The sequence below is a fragment of the Bicyclus anynana genome, chromosome 7 (assembly GCF_947172395.1).
Source record: "Bicyclus anynana chromosome 7, ilBicAnyn1.1, whole genome shotgun sequence".
In the NCBI taxonomy this organism is placed as follows: Eukaryota; Metazoa; Arthropoda; class Insecta; order Lepidoptera; family Nymphalidae; genus Bicyclus; species Bicyclus anynana.
Window position 1 is genome coordinate 975508 of NC_069089.1, and position 22686 is coordinate 998193.

General features: G+C 35.6%; 1 protein-coding gene across 2 annotated transcripts in view; it reads left to right on the top strand.

Annotated features, from left to right (window-relative positions):
- Window positions 1–2312: 2312 nt before the first annotated feature.
- Window positions 2313–22686, top strand: part of LOC112045091 (protein spaetzle 5) — a 38985-nt gene continuing 18611 nt past the window's right edge. For both annotated transcript variants that reach the window (XM_024081157.2, XM_024081158.2), the window contains exons 1-2: window positions 2313–2568; window positions 6308–6379. In XM_024081157.2, the coding sequence (XP_023936925.2) occupies window positions 6329–6379 (51 nt within the window). In that variant the 5' untranslated portion in view covers window positions 2313–2568; window positions 6308–6328. The remainder of the gene's footprint in view (window positions 2569–6307; window positions 6380–22686) is intronic.

Genomic DNA, 22686 nt, shown 5'->3' on the forward strand with positions numbered 1-22686 from the left:
TCGGCCTATCTAGACGAGTCTAATGACATATCATTTATCAGTATGTGTGCTTGGCAAATTTGTTCGTAACACTCCCGAAGGTCGGCGCGGTCCGAGAGGGGGGTAACGATGCCCAGCGCGTACAACTTCACACCCGCGCAGTCCTTTCCTCCCGTCGCCCGCATACAACAACAAGTCATAACATTCAAACACATACTCCTCCTTTGGGCTTCGCCGCAGTCGGGTAACAAAACACAAATGATCCGAGCACAGTCACACAAAACATTGTACAAGCAGTCGAGGTTTTAACACAAGCTTATCGTACCTACTGTATCGTGATTCATGAACCGCGTATAACTACCTATTTCAATCGTGTCAATCACTTTCCTTTACTCTATTCACTTTATTTACTAATCCAGATACCTACCATTATTCTGGAGATAAAAGGAAATACCTTATCCATTAAAAAATACAAGATTATGTACCTACCTACTAATAAGTAAATTTATTTTAATGTCTTACCTTTCAGAGTTTCCAGGTAACTTAAAAAAAGTTATCTCTGGATGGGATAATTTTGAATTCATGCATCCAAAAACGGCACAGTATTTCCTACTGGTCATAATTAAAAAAATCTAATACTATTAATACACTTTACTCTGTTAATACACCGTGCGTTCGTTCGTCACCGCGGCACAGTCGCGACTGTCTTCACCCTACGATCACCCCATGTTCAAGGTGCGTAGGTATAGCTCGCGTTTCGACCTCTAGTATGAAGTCCAACTACTGGTTGTAATATCTTTACTGTGGTTTTAGATTTGTATATCTGTTGCGAATATACTGTTACAACTCTTCTTGCTTATTACAACAATCTATCTATTTATCTTTCTTATGCTATCTTTACTACATTATTTGCACGAGAGGTTTCTAGTTTCTAGGATCTAGATCAGAGTTTTTGTTAAACAAAAAGTTAGCATTGGACTTGTATGTAATATGTGTTGAAAGGGGTGTGGATTTTCATCCTCTTTCTAACAAGTTAGCCCGCATCCATCTTAGATTCCATCATCATCACTTACCATCAGGTGAGATTGTAATCAAGGGCTAACTTGTAAAGAATAAAAAAATAAAAAATGTGCTTGTGTGTGGACAAGATCATCATCAATATCAGATGACGTGTACTGCTACACATAGACCTCTCTAAAAGACTTCAAATTACCACAATGGTGTACTTTCAGCACCCAGCAGCTCCAGCTTGATATTATTAGTCCACAAAGAGGGTCGAGGGTCAACCGACGCTGCGCTTTCCTGCCTCGCTAGACGTTAGACCCCTGGAAAAGTCAAATTATAAGATCAACGATCTTGCGTTAGTAAAAACTGACTCTATAGAATCGATTTTTCATTGTTATAATTGTTTTCGTCGTGTAAAGAAGAGCTCTTGTAAAATGCCTTTTGTCTAGTAGAATTGTATAAAACACTGTTAACTACTTGTAGTTTACTTAAAATTCAAGTTACGTTTCATTTCTAAGTATTTCTAACTTATCTAAATCAAATGTTTGATTCGGAGGTGATATCAACCACAATACTTTATGCAAAGGTTTTCCGTACTGTCTAATAAACTGTTATCTAAGAAGAGTATAAATAAAAATTGCTTTGCATTTTCCGTCTATGAAAAAGATCCAATCATCATAACAATACTGTAGCTCAGTTACATACTTGTGTGAAAACATAATTTATATTCGTTTGTTTTGAAATTTCACACACTTGTCAGTTGTTACGTTTGGAAAAATATTTTCCAAATGCAATTAATATCATTTTTTTGGTAGCAGACATAGGTGATTAATACTTTTCCTCATTTGAATTTGTATGATTATGCCTACTTATGCAACTCGAACTGGTTAAGATTATTAAATACATATCCCTTCATTGTTATAATCCGAGGGTCAATGAATGACAGGTCCGTATAATTTGAAATGCATGTGCTACAAAGATATTAGAACCCAATGACAACAATAGTCGACCGCGCTGGTCCAATGCGGATTGGCAGACTTCACACACGCAGTTTCCCTTCACCGTTTGAGACACGTGATATTTAATTTCTTAAAATGCATATAACTGAGGTGCATGCCCCGGACCGGATTCGAACCCACACCCTCCTGAATCATAGGTCATATCCACTGAGCTGTCACGGCTCTATTTTTATATTATTATAGTACTCGAGCCTTTTCCGTACCTTCCGTCCATAAGGCAGTCGAAATATATCACTTATCAATGACAACTCGATATACTTTCTCTCATGATTATGCGAAGTGTGTTGGCGATTAGCACATGCCGCCCAGTGCTGGCAGGCAGTAGCGCGCCAGACCTGGCCCGGAGCGCACGTCGTGTCACACGGATAAAAATAATAAACGCGAATGAAATGCGCGATCTTAAACTCGTAGGGAAATTTGACTTCGCTAGATCTGTTTTGGATGTATTTTCAAATCATTTTGTATTTACTACGTTAATATAATTTGTAAAATATTTGTGTGTCAGTGGTGTGTGGACTGAGGGTTTGTTATTTTGATCGCGTAGTCTTGGGATATCCTTAAAAAGGTAAGACAGATGGATGTTACTCATGCTTCCTATCTGAAATAGATCACTCATTAAATCACAATTAATTCCGTTTTATAGATCAATTTATTTCGCGGTAGATGTCCTTTTAAAGGCTTTTATCATTAACAGCAGTTATATTTATCTATTGAAAAAGAAACGCTAGAAGATGTTGGTACGATAAAAAACAATTTGCAGAATTAAAAAGTGTTAAACTCGGTTGGATTTGAATAAATTTAAGATAACATTGTTTGTATCTATTTAATTTCACCGAAAATTTATGATCTTCCATTAGTTACTCAATCTCAGCATCTATCAATATGGGATTATTTTGTGTGAATCATAAATCTACGTAAATTCGGACAGATCCGGCAATAGTATGATATATTTATAATTTCGTCTTCGTTTTTTTATTCCTATAAGCTCGCACGGTAATTAGCCAAACACAATAACTCGTATCCGCATTTTATATTCGGCTTAAATATAATTACAGAGTATAAAATATTGTAATTTATCTAGTTTTGACAGACCAAAATGGCTTTTAATTTCTTCGGTACAGGCACTGAAGTTGCTTACATAATTTTTCATTATTTCTAAATGTAACTAACTCATTAAGTTTGTGTTAATCGTGTGTTTTTAATTTACTTTTAAACCTTGCAAATATTATACCTAATTAGAACAACTAACGAGGGACGTGCGCGCGCGTTGATGTCTTTTACAGCGATGCTACAAAAACAGAAATAGGTATTTAACATAAGAATCGTATGTTGTTAAACTATTTATCTATTTTAAATTATTTAAATTAGTGTAATCTGTAAATAAATCTATTTTACAGGTTACACTAAATTTCACAACGCTGTGAAAACTGTAGTTTTTTGTATGATTACAAATAGTTTAATTGTTAATTAAATGCAAGGACTCAGGACCGTTGTGTATAGAAATCCCAACAAAAGGCCTATGTGATGATGATAAAATTGTTCCTTCTATTCTTAAAATAATTATTAACTTTCTAACGACAATTAATATAATAACATAAAGGAATGGATGATTTGTGTAGAGTAAAAAATTAAGTTTGTTTGAAGCAATAACTCGTTTAGACAAAAATTCTCATAGGAGAGGTTTTATCCAGATCAAGTTCAGTTATGTAGTATAAAAGTTGAAAGTTTGTCAGCCCATGTTTCTTCCCTAAGCACGTCAGGAAATTACGGAGTTAGGATCAGGGTTGCCGAGTTCTAAATTCACAATCTTCTAAAAACACAATTTTTTGTATATTGTATTCAAAATAATATGAACAATGTCCTAAATTGAAAAGACAGCATGGCAACCCTTCGTTGGACATCTTCAATAGACGATTGGTGGGTTCAGACCTTAACCCACCTAATACGTTCTAAATCATGCTTGTATTTTTTATTAGAAATATAAATATTTACATAAACACATTTCATAAGAAATAGAAATTGTAAATCCGACAGGAATCATTTCTTTAATTACCGCGGACTGTATTCCTCTTGACCACTGTATCACTACCGATGCCGAAATCGTAGGAATATCTATGGGTTTTAACAAACCCTGGCCACGTTACCAGGTAAACTGACAAACTTTGAGTTCAATTAAATAAAAAAAAGTTTTTAGCTTCATAACATTTGAGATGGATTATTATTACACCTTTGTCGATTAATATGCCCTTAGCAGTGGATAGATATATTAAGATCAAAAGTTTTACTGTTACAACCGTTTGTCTGCAGAGCTTTACAGCTAGTTATCAGTGTACTAGTCACGATGTTGAACTGCACGGTTGGTCTGTGCGTTTGACATCGTGGTACTGTTGACCCCTCGCTGTTTCACCATTTCCCTCCATTTGTGATATTGACGTATTTACAAAACTTTGCTGATAAATAATAATAAATATAAGCGATTAAAGTTACGTTTTTGTTTATAACAAAAGATATTCTTGCATGAACAATGGAATGTTTTATATCATTTATATGGCATCGCACTTTTAGTAATAGTAGAGCTTTTTGTGTTGAAATGCATAGCAGCATTACTTTCCCAGAAACACTCTGGGAAAGTAATGCTGCTATGCATTTCTAGTACCAAATAGCATTCCCGTGTTGCGATCAAAATTAAATTATAAGCACCTACGGCCTACGCATTTGGTTGACGTGGACCTGTTGGCCTATTAACCTTGGTCTATTAGCCACCTAATATAATTAACATCAAATCAATAGGAACCGCATTTTTCATATTCCATGTTGTTCTGTTTAGCGATAGTTTTCCATTGCGTATACCACATATCATCAGGTAGATCATCTGAATGGTCCATAAATTAGATAAAGCTATAAAAAATATGGTAAAAATATTTTTATATAAGTATATTATTGTTACAGTGTAATTAGAATTATCTTTTTTCTACGTAGAGCAATATCCGTTATCAAATTTGCGAATGATGAAATTCCCCAAAACCTAACATCCGTAAGACGAATCACGCACAGATCTGTATCCTATGCAAAAAGTCAATTGTAGTGCTAACTGAGTTATAATAATAACAAGCTGCGTTATAAGGTTGATGGCCGAACTATTGACGTCTTTGGGCTCATTGTTGCTTCTAATGCGTTTATAATAACTGCTTTAACAAGGTAGATACAGATACATAACTAGGTAATCGTTCAAAATAGATAAAAGCCTCACTACTGCTATAGGAATGTGTAAAATAAATTTAGAAGTTTTTGTGATGCCGTTGAAATGTTACAATTTTAATTTTACTTGTCTCTTAGACTACGACTTCAAACAGCAAGCTTTAAAATGAAAGATTACATACATCACAACCGTTTGTATAAAGTATTTTAAAATAAACTCTATTGTCTGAACTGAGTATACTCTTTATTAGAAATAATTGATTAATGCGTCTAAAATCTAAAATCAAAATTAATTTCTTAGTATAATATTGTACAAATTAATTGAAGTTAATGAATCAGGTTCCTACCTTTTTTAATATAGGTATGTAGTGTGTGTTGTGTGTATTATATATTCGTATGTATGTATCTATAAATGACTTTTTAACAAGTACACCACCTATAGATACCACCACCACCTAGTTTAGGGTTGGAAGAGATCGCTATAGAGCGAAAAGGTCGATTTTTGTATCCTATTGTTCCTTATTGTTTGTTTGTTTTGTTGTAGGTTTCTTTGTTTCTTGGGGTAAATACCAGGTATTCTTATTATACAGGCAGGTAGTACTTTTATGACCATGGGTAACAAATATTAACTCCTCAAAATAAATACAAGTCAGAAGCAACAACACAAGTTACATCACAACACGCGGTCGGGATACTGATGGCCTATTGTCGAATTATACGGCCCTTACAGGGTCACAGTTTTGTAACCAACGAAAAACATTAGTGTGAAGTTGATATTAGATACATTGCTAGGCAACTTGAAACTATTTTGGGACATTGCATCAAAAAGTTCTTCTAAAAGATCTTTTCTTAAAAGGGTTGTCGATTTCTTTTCAGATCAGGGCGCATTTTTTTATTCTGTACAATTTAGACCTTGATTAGAATTTCACTTGATGGTAAGTGATGATGCAAATGTAAAGTTTAAGAGTTTTCTCCGTTTTCATAGAAGTAAAACAATCCCTTAGGTTGTCGTTTATTATCTTTAAATTAGAAATAACGTAAGAACTAAATAACACGCTTAAGTCAGTAATTTGTGACAATACTTTATTTATGTGTCTTTGTTTCAGATTAATTTCAAATTCTTCAACATGGCTATGAAATTCAAGAGGCTCACATTGCATTTGAGAACATTTTTAATGGTAAGTTGTTAAGGTTTAATATTTATTAGATCACAACGTAATGTAGAACGAAATCCGTTGAGAGACAGTTAAAATAACGAAATCTGGAATAAAAATCTGTGGCTGAACTAAAGTTACCGACATAGCGAAAAGAATTAGCTTGCAGAACAAAAAATAGGCAGGCCATAGTTATCGCATATCAGATGTCCTGGGACCATTGGGACAGACAATTTTTTAAAATAAGATCTACTAGTAAACTCAGCATAGGTCAACGACCTTATGAAGGTTGAAGAAGTTGCTGGATAAGGATGGAGACGCGTTGACTTGTTGACGCGAGTAATCTGTCATCCATACTTCTCGAGTGAAAAGAGAGAAGAGAGAGAATTTACGAGTATTTCATGTTGCGTCCCGTTCCCGTCCGTTCCTTCCGGGTTAGGGTTCTGTTATCTCTAGTGTCTTAGTTTTTGGCAATGTCTGGGTTTGGGGTTGTGTGCAAAACCGGCCTGCCTCCAGGTTGGAAAACTGCGATTTCAGTCAATAGGAGTCCAAAACAACCAGCAAGTAGGTATAATGCGGATGATCTGAGTTATTTTTGTCTTACCGTCAGGCAAAACAGTAGTCAAGCGTAAATATACTTTTAAGTGATAAAAAAGAAACAAATAACTAAAGCATAGAGCGGAGTAAATATTAGCATATTATTTATTTATGAAACACGGCTAAAACTAACGTGATCCAACATCGGAGTATGCCCGACTAGTTTCGAACCTATACGGGGCCCTTAGTCATGGCAACTAAGCTGGTTCTGGCAACGGGGCACGATCCAAACTGCAAATAGTTTGGATGAACAACACTCACGATAGTTTAAATTCTAAAATTATTAGCATTTTGGAAAAAATACTACCTGTTATTTAAACAAAAACAAGTAAGCAAGTGTCATCAACAATGAGTTTGTGACCCCTGCAATATATGGTAATATTTGAGACATATCGACGGCAATCTGTTGAGCAGCGTGACAGTGTTTCACAGCAGGTTTACCTGCCCGGCCGCAGCGACGTTGCGTCACTCGCACTTGACACCAAGTGTGCGCCGACGCAACGGTTTATGGGTCAAACGGATGAGTCGTTAGAAAGAGTGCAAGTCGTGTGCCGACTACAGCTAATAGTTTTACTGTTATTTAATGTACTTAATTCTTTGGTTAAGGTTTAGTTTATTTTATGTTTACAGTAAAATACAAAATGACAATTAGTTTCATAAAACCATACTGGTAGGTTTGCCATAATATTTGCATAATAAGATAAACTTTTTGGCTACTTAAATTTTTTTAATCTCTATTTTAATCTCTATCAGATTAGCCCTCCTTAGGGCTTCACCAAGCTGAGGGAGCTTGGTGAAGCCCTAAGGAGGGCTAATCTGTTACGAAATTTTGTACAACTCGCAAGCGCGAGTTTTGAATGCACCTCTATCTTTTTCTTTCCATAGTATGGTGTTAGACAGAGAGAGATAGAGTTGAATTTGCAACTCGCACTTGCGAGTTATACAAATCATCGTTACAGAATAGCCGTCCTGGGCGGTAAGATCACTCGCTCACTTACAATTCTTAGTTGGCCGATTACCGAACAACTAAATTGATAACGCTTACAATTTAGCTGGACAACTTTTTAATTGTACATAATCGAAAGAGAATCAGGATTCTGATGCGATCGGTGTCTAATTTATTAGTTGGACGATTTAGTTGGCGAAGATGTGCCAGCTTTATTGTCATACCTGTTAGTATACTCTGCGATTTAGTCGGACAACTAAAAATTATAAGGGTACTCTAAATATAAGATCGGTGGTAGTACTTCTACAATAGTGAAACATTGTAAAGTACCAACGCCTTTAGTGGCTAGGGCACGTAGAATGGATGAAAAATACTAGAGGTGGATGAAAAATACTAGAGGGCCAAAAGTGACGACAAAATGGACCACAAAAAAAGTAATTTAAGGAAAAAAAAGAAGAGTTAAACAAAGATGAATAGATTGTGAAAAAGTGTACCGCCAAGGGAAATAAAATAGTAGGAAGTAAGTAAGTCTTGTAGAAATAGAAAATCAAACCTAAGTTCATTTGTTCCAACTGAAAATAACTCCAGGTAGTGTCAGCAGAATAACTTTAAAAATACTGCCGATTGTCACATGTTTTTTAAGACACGCAAAACAACTATACAAAAGAAATCCATTCTCTGTTACAAATATAGATAAGAAACGTTGGCAACTGTTCGGACCGTATCGAATTCACTTAGATCCGTGAAAACGTCGCTCCATGACTCAAATACAATAAATATCACTATCAAATGGACGCGGTGGTCTATAAATTTGAATTATTTACGCACTTGTACAGGAATTTGTATAAGTGACTTATAAAACAGCATGAGTGCTAACGATAACTATTGTTATTGTTAACCGACTTCAAAAAGGAGGAGGTTCTCAATTCGGTTGAAATTTAAGAAAAGGCAATAAAAATAACATATATATTCAGAAAATGTTTTAAGATATTGATTAGTTTTTACAAAACAATTTCAGATGACAATATTTTACTTATCTTTGAGCGATTTTTTTCAGTAATCAGGTATTTGTTACGTAAGATAGACAATACAATCTCATCTGATAGTGAATGTAGATTGTCTAGACCATATAATATTGTATTTGAACTCTTACTTCAAGATTTCCTTGTAGAGCTTTCAAACCATATCAGTGCGTAAATAAAATACAACATAGGGATAAAAGACAAGAAGATATGTACAATGTCCCGATACCGGCAAATTGTACATACATACATATATATAGTAAGAAGTTTAAGATTAAAACTTTTTTAATTTGAAAAATTACATTTTTTTAATTATTTATGAAAAGATAACTTTCTTTCAAGATACCCATTAATATGAAGAGCTTTTTTTAATTTGAAAAAAAATATATTTTTAAATATTTATAAAAAAAAAACATATTTATATGCCTCGATAGGCTAATAGGACGCAATAGGCTATCTAAAATACTAACTGACGGCGTGAGGTTTCACCCGCGTGGTTCCCGTTTCCGTAGGAATACGGGGATAATATATAGCCTATAACCTTCCTCGATAAATGGGCTATCTAACACTGAAAGAATTTTTCAAATCGGACCAGTTCCTGAGATTAGCGCGCTCAATCAAACAAACAAACTCTTCAGCTTTATAATATTAGTATAGATTCCTTCCCAATCTAGTAACATGTAAGACAAAAGAACCTTAGCGAAGACTCAAGTAGTCGATGGTGGGTGCTCTTGCGCAGGCTTTACATAACAAATGCGCTGACTCACTGACTCACTCGGTTACACGCGGAAATCTTGTCTAATATGTTGCCCCGAATATGTGTCGCATTTGGCGAAACAGTAACAAAGTACTTATTGCAATCATTTGCCAATAGCCCTAATAATGATGAATGTTACCAATTGGTGACGCTCATCATTTTTATTGTAAGTTGAGTCATCATCATCATATCAGCCGATGGACGTCCACTGCAGGACACAGGCCTTTTGTAGGGATATACAAACATGATTTTTTTGCCGCCCATACAAAGTTTTGCCCAGTACTGACCACGCTGGGCATGCGGGTTGGTCAGCGCAGTGCTAGATTACTTGCGCCGATGTCGCCGCTGCCCGACACCAGAGTTGAGTATTTTGTTTCAATTACTCTTCTTATATATTCTTCACATTTTTTTATACATTGGTGTCCTATGGATGTAACTTTGTAGTATACTTTTTTACAAGAGTGTAGTCAACAGACTATTTGTGTAGAATAACAAAAGTACTACCCCTAAAAACTTTAAACACTTTTTTTCGTTCATATTCAAAATCATGAACCATACTTTTTAATTTGAACAACTAGCGGACGAATTCAGTTTTTCACAAATCCCGCGAGAACCGTGGATTTTTCCGGGATGATGAAGTAGCCTATGTGTTAATCCAGAGTAAAATCTATTTCCATTCCAAGTTTCAGCCAAATTGCTTCAGTAGCCGCAGCGTAAAAGAGGAACAAACATACTTACACGCTTACACATAAACTTTCGCCTTTATAATAATAGTGTGATACTCTTTTCCTGCAAATAACTGTCAGGACAATAGACAAAACGGATCGAATCGATATCTTCTGATAACAATTTCCAAACCGAATATCCGAAAGTGGTGTGGATTTTCATCCGCCTCCTAACAAGTTAACCCGCTTCTATCGTAGACTGCATCATCACTTACCATCAGGTGAGATTGTAGTCAAGGGCTGACTTGTAAAGAATAAAAAAAAAACAATACGGCTGGTCTCATAAACCAGTTTGCACGAGAGAAAGTGAAACTAGACAGTAGCGCCGTAACGCGTTACGTTACGAAGCGGTTGACCCTCCCATAAGAACTTAAAACACTCAACATGTCTTGACTTCAATCGAAGGTTTAAATGTTTGTAGCTGCATAAGCTATGCATTCGACCAATGAGGGAGTTCAACGAGTTTTGTTTGAATAAAAATTATTGTACAAATATTTCTAAATACGTATAATATTTCCGTTTCTCTCCAGGTCTTCGGGCCCAATTTATGACCCCTCAATCCTCGGTATGTTCATCAATCCTCGGTATGTTCATACCGAGGATTGATGAACTTTCGAGTTTAGTGTGGGTGAGTTGAAAGAAGAACTGGCTACGAAACATAAGACAGTGGACTGGTATAAAGGCAGCCGAAGAACCTTTCCGCCTAGCCATAGACAAGGAAAAGTTCAGAAAACTGACCTCCGACCTTCAGTAGGTAACGGAGAGGCACTCTAAGAAGAAGTGATTAAAAACAGAAGCCTAACTCCGAAATGCGCACAATTTATTGCACGGGTTAACATTTTCCTTTCTCATTTCAAACTAGTTAGTAACTCCGTTGTCTGCAAAGTTCGAGCAAGTTCAATGAACCCTGAAAAGGACATTTATAATTGTGTGGCCGACATAAAATTAGTGAGCGATCTTACAAGATTCGAGCGACTAATATGGAAGCTGAATCGTAAAGTAACTTTAAGGTTATATAGATTATTATCTTGATGAAGTTAAATACAGCCATTCGTGTCTTGTTTGCAATTTAAAAAAATTATGAACGTTTAGTGTTGGCATTGCTCACTTATATTTCTACTTTAAAATTAAACTATCTAGTGAAATTTAAAGAATTTCCATCATCATTCGTCATTTGAAATAATGATTTTTATATTAAATTTAAATCTAATATTGTACAGAAATATAGTTTGTGAGTATTTCTTTTTTTTTATTCTCTACAAGTTAGCCCTTGACTACAATCTTACCTGATGGTAAGTGATGATGCAATCCAAGATGGAAGCGGGCTAACTTGTTAGGAGCAGGATGAAATCCACACTCCTTTCGGTTTCTACACGACATCGTACCGGAACGCTAAATCGCTTGGTGGTACGTCATTTTCGGTAGGGTGGTAACTAGCCACAGCCGAAGCCTTCCACCAGCCAGACCTGGACCAATTAACAGAACCCCAATCGGCCCAGCCGGGGATCGAACCCAGGACCTCCGTCTTGTAAATCCACCGCGCATACCACTGTACCACGGAGGCCGTCAAAATGTGAGATTTAGATGGTTTCACTGGATCTACCGAATACATTTTGTAAATTGTCTTACCCATAGAAAGTCACGTTATTTGTGAGTGTCATATGTATATTTTAGTCCGCAATGGCATACTCGTCTATTATACGTTTTGAGGAAAGATTATTATAGCTGTTCATCTTTTAAGTGATGTTTACACCGTTTTTTATAGACAAAGTCGCGGGTATTCGCTAGATAATAATATATTTTGTTTACCTATACAGTAAATAATAGTAGGATTAATTTTGTTTTATGTTAATATACACCTACAATGAAAACTTGTTGCCAAGCGATTTAAAATTGCTCTTGAAGGAGATATCTCTGTGGAGGCAGTAAAAATGCAAATGTCCGAACACGATAGTATCTGGTATGACGTGTTGCAAGTTGCCCTTGAACTTGGCTCTGGTTTTTGATTTCATTATTAATCGGCTCAGAGTCACACAGCGGGCGATGGAACGAGCTATGCTCGGAGTATCTCTGCGTGATCGAATCAGAAATGAGGAGATCCGCAGAAGAACCAAAGTCACCGACATAGTTCAATGAGTCGCGAAGCTGAAGTGGCAATGGGCGGGGTACATAGTTTGAAGAGCCGATGGACGTTGGGGTCCCAAGGTTCTGGAATGGCGACCCCGCACTTCAAAGCGCAGTGTTGGTCGACCCCCCACCAGGTGGGCTGACTGCATCAAGCGAGTCGCAGGTATTCGCTGGCTCAGTATCGTGATGTTTGGAAGTCCCTACAAAAGGCCTATGTCCTGCAGTGGACGTCCATCGGTTGACATGATGATGATGATGATGATGATTAATCGACTTCAATATGTTCGAGGGCTAAGCTGCCTATCTCAAGAAATTTCGCAATTGAACATTGTTTACATTCAACAATATATATCTATATATATAGCTACATATATTGTTTAATAGCCTCAATAGCTCAACGGTAAAGCGGTCAGACTCATCACCGAGTGGTAGTAGTTCTATCCCCTCCCCGTTGAACTATTGTGGTACCCACTACTAATACAGTCTTTCTTGACTAGTTGGAAGGGAATGAGAATATTGGTTATATGGCAAATATTCCGGTTTAATGAAACATACGTTTATTTCAATGACAGAACGCACTGCGCTGAGAGCCTACGATAAAGATAGAACATACCTTCCTCATTTAAAGACAGATGTAGTTATCTAATGGTGAAAAAGAATTTAAAACGGTCCAGTAGTTTTTGTGTTAAATCGCAACATACAAGCAAGAAAATCTTACCTCTTTATTATATTAGTGTAGACAAGCGTACGCCTCGAAGTTTCACCCCGTTCCTGTGGGAACATGGGGATAAAGTATAACCTACGTTACTTAGTGAATGTGTAGCTTTTTAATAGTGAAAGAATTTTTAAAATCGGTCGTTTAGTTTTTGGGATAAATCACAATAAACATATCAAAAATCAAATCTTAACTCTTTGTAATATTAGTTTAAAATATGGTGTTTTTATATATGAATTTAATAAATGTTCCGTACGTTTGCCCCTAGCCCGCGTTCTTGACCGTGTTTCATATCATGACCCGGCACGACCCCACACCCGCCCTTGCACCGGCGCGACCTATTGTCTGCGAAAGGTCTGCGCTTCTGAGAATGCGGTTGAGACCTTACACTTTTGAATGATATTTCCTTAAACAACCATCTTTATCAGCCCATTTTAATGTGCCACTAATATTATAAAGACAGGATAGAATAGCAATGCTGATCGACTAGCATACTCAATATGCAAATGCAAAGCAAATATAATGAGCAAGCTTGAAATAAGCATGCTCATTATTAGCAATGTTTTTAGCGATACACATGCTAATAAGTAGCAACTGCTCAATAGTAGCATGCTTTCGTGCTTGAAATAAGCATGTGTAATAGTAGCTTAATGTTATTTAAAAACAATCCATTACAATGTCATGTGAGCAGAAGCACCGCACATAGGTTACGACTTGCGCCTACTGTTTCCTAACAACCATTTACTCAACGTTCATTGAACACATTATTACGTCAACATCAATTGACGGTAGATAATGATGTTTATTTTATTGCTCAAACACGCGAGCACTGTCAGTTTTTAATGTCACTTGTATAACCCGAAACCCAGACGACCTTCAGCGTGAAAATCAGTTTAATCCCGCGGGAACCATATCCGACCCTTAAGGAATTCCGGCATAAATAATAAAATTTCTCTCTTGTTTTATAACCAACTTCAAAAAAAGAGGAGTTTCTCCGCGTATATTTATTTTAATGTTTGTTACCCCATAACTTCGTGATTTACTAACCAATTTTGAAAATTATTTCTTTGTTTGAAAGAGTATACTTTCAGGTTGATGGATTTTCATGAAAATCGGTGTAATAAATTTGTTTTTATAATCAAAATAACTGAAATACGTCTTTGAAGTCAACTCCATTTTTATGTTAAAAAGATTATATATTTTTTTGTCTAGTGAAAATTCCTATTGAAATTAAGTTCTATCGGAATAACAGAGACAGACAAAAAATTAAAAAAATAGTTTGTGTTTTAATTTCGTGTAGATAACTTTAAAAAAACTATTTTTAATATAGACAGACAAGTCCATTTTATTTATATGTATGCATCTTTTTTAAATAATTTACATCTAGATATTACGATATTTACAATTTTAGCCAGAATGAAACATTGACACTAAAATGTCACCACAAACATGCAAGCCAATTTGTCGTATGCATGCTCCGGCGCCTAGACGCCAACTTAGGCGCCACCGGTGTTGCCATCTTTGAGAAATTGTGTTTCTATGTACATTAATTTGCCTAAATTACTATTAGGTCACGTTGACGACTTTTTGTTTCGATACATTTTGTCTTGCCAACATCCTGCATTACGTGTACTTGTGATTTATATTTATTATATTACTAATGTTTTTTTTATTTTAATTAGAGGGCAGCTTTATATAGGAGTGCGTACGATAATAGTAATAATAGTCTAAAGGCAGAGGACAAAGTCAAGTCATGTAAAATGTCTGTCTGTTTAATGTTGCGTGAAGCTATCAAATTTTGAATCAGAAATAGGTAATAAAGCTCATTTGGCTAAGAATTTAAAAAATAATATTATATGTTACAACATAATGTGATAAATGCAAATGGTTTCAATAATTAAAACAAACTTATCCGTCGCGTCGAATATTTTTATTTAGTTAACTGTACTCAATATTGTAGCATTATTTGTCGTAGGACGTGTCGCAAGTCTGACATTGCCCTTATCATGTTTATTGCACTGCTATCGTAAATTACTTAATAAAAAGTTCGCATCTTTGATTTATTTCTGATCTATTAATATTTGATCTTTATATATCTGCGAAATTTAAATAAAAATAACATAAAGACTAATCTAGTTAATTAGCTGTTTTAAATAAAACATTTCTTATAGATTGATGTGAAATCTGATCTGGTGGTATTGTACAATAATTTAAGTCTGAAAGTAAATATTTTCTTTATTAAAATCGCTGACGATGTTTCAGAGAAGTGAGAATTAAACCGTCCGTTATTTATGTATTAGTATTTTAAACATAAATAACGTAATTTATAATTTGTCGGGCTCCGTGATGCAGTGGTACGTATGCGCGATGGATTTACAAGGCGGAGGTTTTCGGTTAGATTTTCAGTTGGCCTGTTTGAGGTTTCCTTAATTGGCCCTGGTCTGGTTGGTGGGAGGCTTCGGCCATGGCTAATACCACCCTATTTCTAACAAGGATTTTCTAACAAGTCGCTACGCTCTTTCCCAACAAGAACGCTAAATCGCTTGGCGGTACGTCTTTGCCACGTAACTAGCCACGGCCCAAGCCTCCCACCAGCCGAAATTAATTAAGACAATTAATTGCTTTTGTTCGCCTAGTGACATATCTCTGTTATAAAATCTTTGGGTCTATCTGTATTTAAACAGACTTTACAGAGCTGTTATGTAACATCGCACCACTCTGGTGTTGAGACTGCCTGCTTGTCACAGTGTTTGCACAGATTTACTTAATGCTGTATTTGTACGCACGATATAATTTGTAAGGGTACATTCACATACTCCGATGTAAAATTGAACACAATTTACACGTAAGTTAGGTATGGATTGCATAATAACTGTTTCCAAAACTGAATATATTGCCAAAAACTTATTTGACCCGCTGGCCAAACCTGGAACTAATGCAAAAAGTATAAAAACAGTTCAAAAATCTTCAAAAGGTCAAAGTCAAAATTCATTTATTTCAATTAGGCTTAGCACCTACTACTGTTCATCATCATCATCATCATTATCAGCCGATAGACGTCCACTGCTGGACATAGACATCTTGCATGAACTTCCAAGCACAAAGGTCTCGAGCCGCCAGCATCCAATGGCTCCCTCATCCCTGTCCTATTAAATTAAGTTAAGCTAGATTTGGTTATCCTCTATTCGTAATATTTGTATCTATACAATTATTCATTTTGGGACACAAGCTTTCTGTTATAGAGCATTGCAAAACGAAACTGCGTAAAATACTCATAGCATAATCGTCATCTGTGAATATTTTCTGTCTTTCGAACCGGCGAATGTAAACGTTGCTTTATCTGACATGTGAATAGTAACAGTTTGGTGATAATGCAGTGGTGAATTAGCTTCGCAACACCGGCGCTATGTGCTGTGACGATAGCTTCATTGCATTAAGTAATGTTTACATTCGTCGGCTTAAACACTGTAATACGCTCATCCAGGTTTTTTTTAAAGTTACTTTTTCCTATAAAATATAAAATTAAGTAATAGAGTTTGTTTATATGTTTATTTAAACGCAGTATAGAACTAGCAGTAAATATATTATGTAACAATTAATTTTATATAATGTGATAACCAGGTTCATGAGAAGTTATGTAATTTTAAGTAATGAAGTTAAGGCTTGCTATAAAGTGGGAAAAGAGTGGAATAGGTGGGAAGCTTTTTATGAAAGGAAGGAAAGAAAAATTTTAAACTTCGAAGGATAAGGCTTTTCCGCGCGTACGAAGTTGTATAAATGAAAGGTAATTTAAGTTAATAGTAATAAGTTAAGTTATATAGTAATAATTTGTATAAATGAAAGGATTTGGAACTTAGACCCATCTCGCTACCCCGTCGCGTGGTGTTGGCGGACTCATAGGTATAAGTTTTGCTTTGAAACGATCATTATCATTGATAATGATCCGTGCGGTGTAACGGTTTTGAAAGGGCGACCACGCACCGGAAATCGCAGTTTTGGTGGACTGACGACTTTAAGCTAGTCATGCTAGCTGCTAGCTAAGTTGATGTTTAGAAGTCCCTAAAATGTCCCTATGTTCTGCATGCATGATGCTTTAATTTATTTTTTCTCCATAATGTACAACTAAATTCCCGGTTATACACAGCAGTGATTTGTATAAACAATAATCCTCCTCCTTGCGTCGTATTCCTCATTACTGGGGGTTGTGACCCTAGGACAACCTTACTTCTGAACGATCTCGCGTCAGCTTTTCACGACTTGCAGAGCCTCGTGTATCTTTGGTGTTGAGAGTGGCGCGGATTTGGTCTGACCACCATCAAGCTACGTCCTCGAGGTTTCTTTCCTTCCACTTTGCCAGTGATCACTAGTTAACAAACACATTTAAGTTATAAGATTATCTGGTACAAAGCTAATTAGAATCACACTAAAACATACACACCCAAAACACAGATACACACACGAAACACAGACACACGCACTATACACACACACAAAATTATTTTGCATGTTGTCTATCCTATTGTCTATCTATTAATCCAGATCCTTCATGATTGTTAAAATTATTTTTATTATAAGTAGGAAGAGCGAGGATCCTGAGATTACAGGTTTATCAAACCTAAATCAGGGTCCTTAGCACCATTGTAAAAGGACTCATTTTAACAATAAATTTCATTTCACTAGTTTCTCAAGTTATCTCCTTCTCTCCTGGCAATGTGGCCGAAGTACTCGCGGATCCTCGAGGAGAAGACAGGTGGTTATTCATAATCATTACAGACAAAATTATTATCACAACTTTCAGTTTAGTGATTATTATTATTACGCGGTACTTTGTTCCGGAAGGTCACAAAGTTATATTTTGTTTTTAATTGCCGTTTAATTGCTTTCAAAATCGTGTCCAGATAAAATCGACATATCTGTCACGATGTTTGATTTGTTTAATATCAGATAGTGTGTATATCTGATTGCTGTAACAAAGCCTAGTAGTAGGAAATCCTTGAAACTGTGACATGATACCAATAATTAACTATAACACTGATTAAAATTAAATTCTATGTATTATTAATTAGTTCAGTGTATAATTAAAGGACATATTTGTTCTTATATACAGCACCTTTTATCTGTATTACTTGGTTTTTAACGTGCCTCATTATCATGATTGTGTGGTTAATTCTTGGAAATTATATAAATAACCATTTTCTGCATGTTTAGGATGCATGTCATGAGATAAAGAGATGATTTTGGTTACATATCGTTCTTTCTTTCGTCTCACTCAAGAGATAGCATAAATATCGCTCTATGCTTCGTTGCGCTTGTATTAATAAGTCAAAATAGGTGTCTGTAGGCGCACATTTCAGGTCTAATGACGTTCGGTTGAAAAAAAAATACATACTTCTATGCCAATTTGTTTATTATCTTCGATGACAATATTGTACCATGGAGCTGGTCTGGTGATGGTGTCAACTAAGATATCTTAGTCTAAGAAACTAAAGAAGATAAACTAATCAAGTGTTACGCATATATTTTAACAAATATTGTATAATAACTGTATTTCTTTGCATAATTTATTTTTAAACAATTAATTATCAAACATATAACCATATTGATATAAACTAGAACAACACGATTTGATTTCATATTTGCACGCAATAAAATTCGTATTTTAAATAAACGAAAGGCATGTTCGATCGTGTGTACACGGCTTTACAGGAAACGTGACATAACAACCTCACCACGCCCCTGTTACAGTTTTTATTGAAATGAAGTGAATCGACACAAAACAGAGCACGAGTCATAATTAGTCAATCAGTAAAGGTCCGGGTCAATACACTATTATATACATAATTGGTTTAAGACTTTCATAAACTTGATATGTACACCAGATTTCTATATATACTGATAGGTGCCTGCGACTTCGTCCAAGTGCAAATGCAAATATGTTTTTGCATTAATTAAATGTTGACCCCCGAGAAAGCGCAGTGTTGGTCGACCCCCCACTAGGTGGACCGAAGATATCTAGCGGGTTGCAGAGAGACGCTGGATGGAGATGACTCGAGATCGTTGTGTTTGGATGTCCATGCAAGAGGCCTAGATCCAGAAGTGTTCATCCTTACCTTACCTTACCTTATCAGCCGATAGACGTCCACTGCTGGACATAGGCCTCTTGCATGGACCTCCAAGTACAACGGTCTCGAGCCGCCTGCATCCAGCGGCTCCCTGCAACCCGCTTGTTATCCTCGGTCGGGGTGTAAGGGGGAGGCTAGTACCAGTGAGCCTCCCCAACTGCCAACATCACCTGTTCGTGGCGCACCCTGCAGATTGACTGACGAGGCTCTGGCGACCGACTAATGGCGGTATAACCATTCTCAATCGGCTGGAGTTTTTACAAATGGCACAGACCGGTGTCGGGCAGCAGCGACACCGCTGCGGAAAAATCTAGCCCTGCGAATGACCAACCTGTATGCACAGCGTGGTCATTTTTTGGGCATTAACCTATATGGACAAAGCCAAACACAAACAGTGTTCATCCATTGGCTATTAATGATGATGGTGACGTAAATCGCGGATCCATAGGAAATCGCATATTTTTCTAAAATCATACATTACAGATTCGCCATATCCCTCTCTGTGTTTCTCTGACTGCTGGCTTAATTCAATAATAATAATATTTAACGGATCGCAGTATGTTGCAACTTCACACCGTGCGATACGCTGGTTGATACACGCGCAAATGATGCTATAAACAAACGAATGTATGAATGAATATTAAGGTGTAGTGCACATAAGTAGAAATACGCCGCGTTTATAATACGTTATTTTATTAATGTACTTCTTTTTGTTTCGAAAATTCTGTGTAATTGAATATAGCCCCAGTGCTTACAATATCAAAAATCAAAAAGTTAGACACATATCAACAGAAAAATAAGCACAGTACTCCTCGTTTATGTCAAAATCACTAGTTTAAAATTACCTGAAACATTACAATCAGTTATCACCTGAAATATTAACAATTAACGACAATGCATAAAGCGTTTGAGTGATTTTAAGATTCACATCAAATTATACATATATTATACACTAGAAATAGCAAATTAAAAGAAAATACTTACATTAAAAAAGTAAAAAATAAATGAACGAATTACAACAAAAATAATTTAAAGTTGATATGTTCAGTTTCTATTCTATTATCTTGGTGTTAAAATAGTGTTACTCGTACTTTGTGTCTGATAAGACTCATACTAAACGCAGCTGTAAACGCACCAGTGTGTCCTCCTCTCAACAACATAGATAGTGTAAATAATTACTATGCAGTCAACCATCGTGGCCTAATGTATGCAAGTGGAGCGAGGCTGTATCGTCGCGCGCTGAAGTGCTAAACATTTCCTAATCGGATGTTATGGATAAGAGCATAGAAATCTTAATAACAAGGCAATAGAAATGGCGCGTACTATAGAAATCAGTGTCACCGACAGATATCATGGTTGTAGAGTATCAAGTAGGTATAGAAACACTGTGCAGTCTGTGACATATGTGATTATTCATCATCATTATCAGTCAATTGATGTCTAATCCTAGAAACAGAGATCTTGATTTAAGGAAATTCCACCACAGTTTTGAGCCGCCTGTGTCTATCTTTGCAACAAGTGCCCTGTCGCCATTCCAACACCTTGAGGTCCCAAAGTCCATCGGCTCTTTTAACCATTGCTATTGTATTTTATTCTTATTTTTGGAAATCTAAATTTATAATCAGCGAACAATTTACGTGTACACGCCATTTCTATTGCCATACATTTAGGATATCTATGGATAAGATTGAGCGTGAAAATTGAGTTGACGACTCTGTGTAATTACGTAAATATTTCAAGTAAAATAACATTTTTATGTTATGTAAAGGCAGCCGTGAAAATTATGTTAATACTTATTCTTCGGCAATAAGTGCAAGGTAAAACTCAACAACATTTTATGACATTAAAGTAAGTAAGACAGTGTCGTAACTAATTAGGCTAAGATTTCATTTTCTCAGATGATAAGAAATAGTGCATTATATGTACAAAGAACGTCCAAGCAAAATGCAATAATAATAAAAAATTATGACATTATAAGCCAACTTTGTAATTGTCATACATTTTTCTCCTTTTGTAGGTCACCTAATTTACCTGTCAGGAATTGTTGATACCGAAGAAAAAAATGCTCAATAGAAAACAATTAGGTATTATTCACGTAACCATTTAAAACAGAAACTACATACTTAACGAGTTACTTAAGCATAAAATTATAAACTTCACCATTTTTTTTTTACGTTTATGAACACGGAACCCAAAACAATATTTAATTCCTTATTTATGAGGAGGTATTTTAAATGTTAGTTCCGCTTGTTATTGATTGAAAAGTAAATTCCATTGAAATTGTCAATCGCATTGTGTCAGACTGTCATGTCAGACCTTGGTCGGCGCTGACTTAATTAACTGGACCCAGGTCACGTACTGGGAAATGACGAAGTACTTGTCAAGAGTATTCTAAAGTATGCTAAACCTTCGGTTGGCACTGGACCTTCAAGGTTGTAAAAGCTCTGATCGGTTTTAATGTTAACTATTTTAATTATAATTGTTATTTAACTATTCTGCTACAATTTATTTCGTGTCTAAAAGTCGAATTGATCGAGTGTTTTGTTAAATAAATACATGTGACATTATTTCAAACGATACAGAGTTGTGGTCGATTTTGCACCCCTAATTTTCTTGCAAAATTTGTTTAGTTATTTGTTTATTTATTTCTTTTATTTATAAGTTTTTGTTTATAAAAAAATAATACAATTTTTACTTTTAAAATAACACAATCGTAATTTTGGTAATAATACAAAAATATTGTTTATTTCTATTTTCTTTTTCCGGCGACTGTACCCATTAAAGTGATTATTTTACAAAATCAGATATATCATTTTCATACGTACATACTATTCTTGGGAAACTGTACAAAAAATATGTAACTGATATAGTATCTAATTAAAATCCTATTCCAAGTTACAATTGCAATTTTTCCACAAGCCGGATACTTGGAATTGATTACTTATTAACTATACTATACCTATAATAAAAATTAATCCCTATTTCCTTTACTTACGCCTTAAATTGACATTGACTTGAAAATAACATTTATTTTTTCATGTTTTTAAGTTTGTAGAAGGTTATTAAGGAACGAAAAACTTGTCAAATTGTGCAGAAAATTTGAAAATTTTAGAAAACTAATCGACTATTTTGTGAGTCACGGCTCAGCGGATGGATTGATTACACTCTAATAATGAACAGGCTTTTCATCCCACAAAAGTGGAATCTGAATCATTCTTAGAAAATATCAGGATAAAAGTTCAAATCTACCTCTGCGGCTTATTTCGATTGACTCAGTGATTCTAAAATGTTCGAGCGATTCCAGCCACATTTCAATTAAT